This window comes from Sceloporus undulatus, chromosome 2 (genome assembly GCF_019175285.1).
Source record: "Sceloporus undulatus isolate JIND9_A2432 ecotype Alabama chromosome 2, SceUnd_v1.1, whole genome shotgun sequence".
Classification (NCBI taxonomy): Eukaryota; Metazoa; Chordata; class Lepidosauria; order Squamata; family Phrynosomatidae; genus Sceloporus; species Sceloporus undulatus.
Window position 1 is genome coordinate 64,471,605 of NC_056523.1, and position 9,148 is coordinate 64,480,752.

The following is a 9,148-nucleotide window of genomic DNA, read 5'->3' on the forward strand; positions in this document are numbered from 1 at the left end:
TGTATATACTTTCTAATGATTACTGCAATTCCTGCCATTATTGAGCATTTCCAATACACGGGACACTGTTTTGTTTTCTGTACTTAAGGACAGATTTTAGTTAGAACTAGAGTAGATTCTGTCTGTAGTTTGAAGCCGCTCTTAACTGTATGCTATCTGTTGCAGATGATTTCTTTGTCCCAAGTGGTCTGAGAGTAGCTTCTACTTCACTTTCTAAAATTGGAGGTTTGTCTTCAAATGGCTCTTCCTTGAATTATTCTGTCATCCTTTCATCTATTTTATATAATTCATTGTCTTGCATACAGTTTTCATCATCTTTTTCTTTCTGTTAGTCATGTAATGTGTTCCTCTGCTGATATAGAGTACCTCCAATTTTCGTTTAAATTTCCCTTGGAGTTCTCAGATCTTGTGGAAGAGGTCTCTTGTTCTTCCTTTTTTTCCTATTCTCATCAATTGTTTTCCCTGCCTTGATTACTAAAGTACTTCTCCTTGACCCTACACACAAGTCATTGTACGGTTGCATTCAGGGTTATAACTCTTATTCTTCCAACTTGCCCTTTTGCTTCTCAGCTGTCTTTAACTATTTGAAGAGATTGAGGCTTCCCTTTCTTTTTAGCTGGATATAGTGTCTTCTTGCATTCCTTCCCGATAGTGTTCCTGGCTTCAGTCCAGATTTCCTCTGACTCCCAGTTAATTAGGCTTAATAATGCAAATCTCTTTTTTTTAAACATTTCTTTAAATGCTACAAGGATGTTCTTCAAGTTATGTTTTGGCACAATGGTTGGTTTAGTGTTCTTCTTTAGCTTTATTCTAATTTTTGATATTAGCAGTGCATGATCTGTGCCACAACCTGTGCCTGGTCTTGTTTTTGCTGCAAGAATGGAGCTCCTCCATCTTCTGCTCAGTGGCGTCACTAGCTAGGGTGGCACTCAGTACAGATGGCTAGCATTGCGGGGCGGCCTTCCCTGCCCACTCCCACTAACTCAGAAACCTGCCTACGCCCTGCTGCCTGGTCAGACCCTGGAAGGATTGCCGGGTGTCAGCAGACTCCCTTTCCTCTCCTACCTCCCCAACCATTGCTTCACTCTTGCTGGGCAAGTAAGGCAGCAGGAGGGGGCAGAGGGGTTGCATCCACCCTTCCTGCTGCTCCATCACCAGGCCTCCTTCCCAAGGGGAAAGCCCAGCAACAGAGCAGCTGGGCAGTACACATGTTTGCCCCTCCTCTCCTGTGTCACTGGGCTTCCTCCCCAGAGAGAAAGCCCAGCCATGGAGTAGCCAGTAATGGTGCATCCCTTCCCTCCCCTGTCATCTGGTTTCCTCTCCAGGGAGAAAGCCCAGCAACAGAGCAGCTGGGAAGGGCACATATTCACCCCTCCTACCCCAAAGGGGAAAGAGGGCCCAAGTGGGTCCCCCCACCCTGTGGTGCCACCCATTATGGTCCCCACTCCTCTCACACACACTTCAGTGACACACTACTTCTGCTTCTAAATGTGTAGTCTATTTGATGCTTGGCATATTTAGTCTGGCTCCTCAGCAAAAGCCTCTCTAACATGGGTGACCTTACCAGCAGCACTGCTGCCATCAGCAATAGCCTCTTGCCTCCCATTAGCACACAATCACACCACTATGGAAAGGTAGTGCATTTCGTGGGACAAAATCATTACATGTTACTAAAAGCCAAAATCTAACAAAGTTAAGCACATTGATTTCAGTGTTCTGCAATGCAATTCTCTGCAATCGAAGTATAAAAATAAATGGAGCTTATTTTGAAGAAACTGAGTATAGGGATGCAGCCTAAATTTAATGCTAATTTACTCTAGTATTCCGCTGAACCAAAACTACTACCAATTAGACAGAATCTATTTCCATTATTTTCAATATGAATCCTTGGTTCTGAGTAGAGAAGTCACTTCTAAATTTCTTCTGTTTTTATTTGTGTGTGGAAATGCATATTTTTAGAGCAGATCATTAAACAGATCTCCTTAACACACATGAAACAGGAGCTCCAATATGAAGCAGAGTCACTTTGGATCCAAGGCAATTCATGTGATGTATTATCATACCTGAGGAACGAAATTGTGGTTTCTATTTGGCCAAAGCGGAGCAGGTGCACATTATATTACCACACCAGAGGGATTCAATGATTCAAATTGGCATCCTTACACATGCTCAGTGGGGCTCTGGATGTTGTCATCCTTCCCTGCCCCCTCCTTAGCTGTCATCCTTCATCGGGGTGAAGGAGGAAGCAGAGGATGATGGAACAGGTGGCAGGATGCCAGAGGGGGTGAAATCGGGGAGAAGGAGGAGGCAGGGGATGATGAGACAGGTGGCAGGGTGGCAGAGGGGGCGAAATCAAGGTGAAGGAGGAGGCAGGTGATGATGGGACAGGTCACAGGGGATCATTGGGGGCGAGATTGGGATGATCTTCCACACCAGACCAATTTGAAGTGAAATTGAAGTGAGCTTGGAAACAATTTTTGTGAATTCACTTGTTACCGAATTCACAAAAATGAGGAGTCACTCCGAACTGACTGTGGATCCACCTCACAATGACCCCCCACAGAAATCAATCACATGTGATAATACATCACGTTATTGCGTGAATTTGCATCCTTGGACCTGCAGTAACATCGGATCAGAGCTGCAAAAACCCCTGTGTGATAAAGCCCAGAGAGTCTGTGAACATCTAGAAAGCAGTGCCATAATCACAGAAAGTCAACATGGGTTTCAGAGAAACAAGTCATGCCAGACAAATCTAATCTCTTTTTTTGATAAAATTACCAGCTTGGTAGATGAAGGGAATGCTGTGGATATAGTATATCTTGAGGCTTTTGACAGGGTTCCCCATGACATTCTTGCAAGCAAGCTAGTGAAATGTGGGTCAGACAAGGTAACTGTTACATAGATTTGTAATTGGTTGACTGGCTGAACCCAAAGGGTGCTCAACAATGGCTCCTTTTCATCTTGGAGAGAAGTGACCAGTGGGGTCCCAGAAGGCTCAATCTTGGGCCCAGTTCTATTCAACATCTTTATCAATGACTTGAATGACAGAATTGGGGGTATACTTATCAAATTTGCAGATGACACGAAATTAGGAGGAGTAGCTAACACCCCTGAGGATGGGATCAAACTTCAGAATGACCTTAATAGATTAGAAAGCTGGGCCAAAGCTAACAAAATAAATTTCAACATGGAGAAATGAAAAGTACTGCATTTAGGGTGGAAAAATGAAATGCAGAGATATAGGATGGGTGACACCTGGCTTATGGAGACTATGTGTGAAAGGGATCTGGGAGTCTAAGTAGACCACAAATTGAACATGAGTCAACAGTGTGATGCAGCAGCTAATAAGGTCAATGCGATTTTAGGCTGCATCAATAAAACTATAGTGTCTAGATCAAGAAAAGTAATAGTGCCACTCTAATCTGCTCTGGTCAGGCCCCACCTGGAATATTGTGTCCAGTTCTGGGCACCAGAAATCAAGGACACTGAGAAACTGGAGCATGTCCAAAGGAGGGCAACTAAAATGGTGACGGGTCTGGAAACCATGCCCTATGAGGAACGACTCAGGGAGCTGGGGATGTTTAGCCTGGAAAAGAGAAGGCTAAGAGGTGATATGATAGCCCTGTTTAAATATTTGAAGGGTTGTCATATTGAGGAGGAACAAGCTTGTTTTCTGCTGCTCCAGAGACTAGGACCAGGAGCAATGGATGCAAGCTACAGGAAAAGAGATTTCACCTCAACATTAGGAGGAATTTCCTGACAGTAAGGGCTGTTCAACAGTGGAACACACTCCCTTGGAGTGTAGTGGAGGCTCCCTCCTTGGAGGTCTTTAAGTAGAGGCTGGATGGCCATCTGTCGGTGATGCTTTGATTTAGATTTCCTGCATGGCAGGGGGTTGAACTGGATGGCCCTTGCGGTCTCTTCCAACTCTATGATTCTGTATAACCATCCAGCTAAATAATGTAAGCATCTGAAGTGAAACAATCGCTGTTTACTAATTTCATTTTGGAGCATTTTATAAACCTGCATTTCACCCGTTCCCATATGGACCTGCCTGGCTGATTATCATTTGAAGCCCCATTGTTCTTTCTGCATCTGTCCTGCTTCAGAAGTGGCACTGAAAAGATGTGTGTGGAAGGGAGTGGCAGTGAATTGCTGTCCTTACTCTTTTGTTCATCCAGCATATCCTGTAAGAGTGCCTGCGTATTCACAACCTTCATCATTCAGAACCCTCAAGAGGGTAGGCTCCTAGGTCACACATAGAGAGCCTAGGTGCATAACATTTTATGCACTCAGGCATGTTCAGATTTCCAGCTGTATGCCTGCAGGGACTAGGACAGCAGATGTGAGCATATTGTCTCCTCTATGCAGAATATACACTATATTTTGCAAAATCACACTATAAAAGAGAGATTATCAGACACCAGCTGTGCTTAGTCATGGAAACCCACTGGGTGACTTTGGGCAAGTCAGCCTCAGAGGAAGGCAAAGGCTAAAACTCCTCTGAACACATCTTGTCAAGAAACCCCCGTAATAGGTTAGCTGTAGGATTGCCATAGGTTGGAAATAACTTGAAGGCACACAGAAACAACGAACACCAGCTTAATTTGGTGAGAGAGATAAGGTCTTATTAGTGGTAGCCCAGACATTGCGAAACTCTTTCTTCAGAGACTGTTATCTGGTGCCTATGTGCCAATTTTTTTCTGCATTAGGAAAAAATAATTGCTGTGCTGTTTGTTTTCATTTGCTGACATTGATGTTGGATTGGATCTTACAATTTCAGTGATGTGTTAGCTGTTTTCAGCATATTTTAAAGATGGAAGTATGGGATAGAAAGGTTTTAAGTAAAAATGATAATAAGAATATACAGCTGTATGCTGTAGTGGTGTGTGAGCATATTTATCTTAAATACAAACCACATAACACTAGGTTCATAGTGGTAACACACACTGTCCCATATAGTTTCTCCATTTCGTGCAGCAAACCCTAGAATCAAGTTGTTATTGCATGATACATGTTTGAATTTTTGCTAGGACATCATGTTAAATATACACACATGTACACAAATATTTGTGCTTCTGTCTTTAGAGCTGATGGTAGATGTATGCTTTCAAATGTGCACTCTACAAGTTTGTACTTCTATAACAAGCATGAGTAACCTGCCAACTACAAACTAGATGTACATTTTAAAGCATGGCCATTTTAACTTTTAAAACTGCTTTTGTATTGTTTTTAAATTGTATTGTTTTAAATATGCTGTTCACAATCTTGAGTCCCTGCAGTGGGAGGAAAATGGAATTTAAGTGAATATCATAATATCTACGGGTTTCCCTTCTAGCTCACAACCTTCTGCTGTTGTTTCTGATCAGAGATTGGAGATAAGAGGGTGTTTTAATTCCCCCCCCCACCTTTTGAAATAGTATTTTAAAAACTTTAAATACCTGCTCTTAAACTGTCTGGCCTTAAGCTGAATTGGGCTTTGTAAGCCTGACAGCTGTTGCACTGGAGCTTGGCCCTAAGCAGACAGTCCTAAAACTGATCAGTGGTTTGTATGCTTGGGTGAGAATGGGTAAGAATCACATCTGACTCTGCCCAGTTTGTTTTGGCTCTGCCTGCTCTGGCCTTGCCCCTGCCCACTTCTAGAATTCAGCCTCCAAGATGCTTCCTAAATTATAATTTCCCCTTAAGTAAAAAATAAATAAATAATGTCTCATCCCTGTTATTTAGCTTGTAGCATGTACATTGTTTAGTATGCTTAACAACAATCTACCTCAAAATGTTGTTATTTTTGTTGGCACTACTCAGAGAATCAATAAAGCAATTCGCCCCCATAGCAATGTATTCATGATCATGTTGGCATGTTTGTAGATCTTAATGGAGGGGATCTGTGTGTGACTTTTGAGGCATTGGTAGACTTTGGGACTGAACATACATACAGACTTTAAGAGGTGGCTTCTGCAGCCAAATCGGGGCTGTGGCAACCTCATGGCCCTGATCTGGCCTTCCGAGGGTGCAGAAAGGAGGTGCAAAAAGCAGCTCCTTCTTGCGCCCTCCAAAGAGTGCCTTAGCCGTGGCGGATGTCTGGAGTAGTGTGCGGCATCATGGCACCCTGGGGGCGGAATCAGGGCATGCGTCATTAGGACAATGTGCCCTTATTCTGCCCACAGGTTGGCCTTTCAGGTCAGTCTCTATAGGCTCTTTATCTCCCATTAGCCTTGACAATCAGCCATGCCATTTGGGGCTAAAGAGAAATGGAGTCTAACAATGTCTGGAAGGCCACCAGTTCTTTGTCTAGATATCATGTTCTGATTGGAAAGCAACAACCTTGTGCATCAACTTCCCAATCAATGCAAATGAAATGAAGGGGAAATATGACTTGAATCTTACTCATAAAATAAAATGTAATGTGTAATAGTCCAGAATGAAGAATTTGTAAATGGTTGTCTATTCAGTTTACCAAGTGTACTATAGTTCATTATTTCTGATACTGTATGGGCTCATATTATCCAAAATGTCAAACAAAAATGTAGGTTGCAAGCACATTAAAAACAAATCTGCTTTGTTAAAGCACTTATTGCTCCTAAATTATATTTCCCCTGGCCCATTTATTGTAGGTGGGATTATGGAAGATCCATTCTAGCCATAAGAAAAATGGAACCTGTTTTATAGGCAACCGAAGAGAATTAACTAACACCCAGTCCCAGACTTCCAAGTGCCTTCAGAGTGTTCTAAAAGAGCTTGAACTAGTCCGGAGTTCCAGGGATGGACAAATTGAAGAAGCCATTAAGTTTAATCAACAACTGGAAAAAGAACTGAGGAATTCTCGTGAAGCCCTTGTTGCCCTAGAAGACTGCAATCGCACCCTAAAGAGGGAACAAGCAGAAATGAGGAAGAAGGTTGAAGAAGCAAGATATGCAGTCCTTAACAGCCTTGAAAAAGTAAAGGAGCTAGAAGCCAAAGCCCAGAAAGTGCCACAGTTGCAGACATATATCCAGCAGCTAGAATCAGAACTACAGTATTATAGGTAAGTGGCCAGAAATCACAAGAGTGGGTAAATATTAGACATTGAATTTAAGTGTGTTTTGTGAACCCAGCTGTAAATGTCTTCTGAAATGCAGTGGGTAGAGAATTAGCTTCTAACTAGTTATTTTTCTAGTAGGGACTTACAGCAAAGCATTACTTATCTCCCCTCTAGTTAATGTCACAGTAAGCAAGATTTACTGGTCACAGCAGAGACCATCAAAGGAAAGCCCAACAAGGCATTGACAAAAACAAACAAAAAACAACAACCCAGAAACAAAACCAGCAGATGTTAACAATCTAATTTAGGAAGCATTTTTATAAATGGTATTGTGGGAACTGATGTTTAGAAAAGGGAACATGTAATACTGTATAATGGGAGAGTCTGAAAAGTATAACAGCTGGTTATTAGTAAGGCTATTGGCTACACATGTTGTATTTTAGCTTTAAATTAATAGTTGCACTGTGAACTTGTTTGTTGGTTTTGCATTAATATCTCTTCAGAAACTTGTTCAAAATATTCCATCCCCTGCTTGAAGAGAGAAATGCAGTTGTTCATAAGGGTGGGTTTGGAGTCTTTTTTAGGATGGCCAGCAACTACTTTGTGAGATGGTTTCCTGAAGTGAATGATATTTGGGGATTTCTATGCATGCTCATATTTAGGGATTTAACCATGTGGAATTTTCAAAAAGAAATTTTCCGCATAGATATTAGTATATGCTGTCTTGGTTATATTCACTATGCTATCATGACATAGGGGCAGCAGCCATAGCATAGAAGAGGCAGGGTTTGCAAAGTTGAAGCCAAAGGGCTTTTTGATGAGCAGCAACTTTGACGTCATTTGCCACTCCAATTTAACTCCTTTTATATAGCCCTCTGGAGAAGCCTAATGCCCAAGCTTTTCTACCTGTAAAGCACCATCTTTTGAATATCTTGACATGTGTCATTTTTTAATTCTGTGGGTACCTTCAGATATTAGCAACTTTTTACACAGATGACATATCCAGGTTGTCAAATTCTGGCTGACATTTATTTCAAGACAGAAATTTCTTTTTTTAGATAAGTAAGAGTACCATTGGCACAACTGTCCTTAGTCTTTTTTATTCACAGGAGTAGTAATTTTTAAAGGACTAAGATGTAAGTCAGCACATTGTAGTTGTCTACCTCTTTCTATTGATGGAATTATCTTTTGGAGCAATAATTAACGTGTTTAATGTAATGCCATTGTGTCCTGTAGGTTAAAACTCAGTGCATGGATAACCATGGCTGTACTCCATAGATTTTAGTGAGAGAAGCACATGCAAATATGTGCAAATGAACATGGAGTTGTAGAAAAAAGGAACTTCATTGCTTTTCTATTTATTTTTAGCTTTTTGCTGTCTGGCTTGTGCTCCAGATGCTAGCTGTCCAAGACATAACTGTCATGTCTTTGATAACTGCTGATACAGTACATGTGGATCTCAATCCAATTTAAAAGAAGAATCAGTGGTGGATAATAACAATTCCATACCTCTGGCAGCCACTAAGTAGGGGGGAGCAGAAACCAAAGCCAGAAGTATGATTAAGCAAGTACATTTATGGCTTTGCAGATTTTAATATACCCAGGAACTCACTTTACTTTTTAAAAAACCCTAAAAAGAACAGTTAGTGCATTAACTTGTATGAGGTATATTTAGCCAAGGTGAAACAAAACTCTGACCAAGTGTGTGTATGATGTACAGAAGACTGGCATGGTTGGGAGACTATAGATCTTTAAGATAGGATCATTACACCAAAACTAGCCCATATGTGTGTGAGGTTCTTAAAGTATATTACCATGCTAAATCTAAAACTCATCCTCATCTTCATGATGTTGAGACCTACAAATTGAGATTCAACACCTCTGGGAGAATGAAACAACTGTGGTTCTAATAACAATAAGTGTCCTGGAAGCAATTCCAAGCAAATTAATAGAATATCTAAGCAGTGGCATTCCTATGCCTGGTGACACCTGGTATGGGGAGCAGGACTTCCAGGAGGTGGGGCTTCTGGCCCCAGACTTCCAGCAGGATTTCTGGGGTGGGGGGGATGCCAAGGAACCCCCAACACAGCCCCCATGAGGCCCCAAAAGCCCCCATGCTGGGCT

The 9,148-nt window shown here is 41.7% G+C and overlaps 1 protein-coding gene across 1 annotated transcript in view; it reads left to right on the top strand.

Annotated features, from left to right (window-relative positions):
* The window catches only part of EFCC1 (EF-hand and coiled-coil domain containing 1), a 104,344-nt gene that overhangs the window by 13,566 nt on the left and 81,630 nt on the right, over positions 1–9,148 (top strand). The window contains exon 3 of the mRNA XM_042447471.1: positions 6,618–7,027. Within this exon, the coding sequence (XP_042303405.1) occupies positions 6,618–7,027 (410 nt within the window). The remainder of the gene's footprint in view (positions 1–6,617; positions 7,028–9,148) is intronic.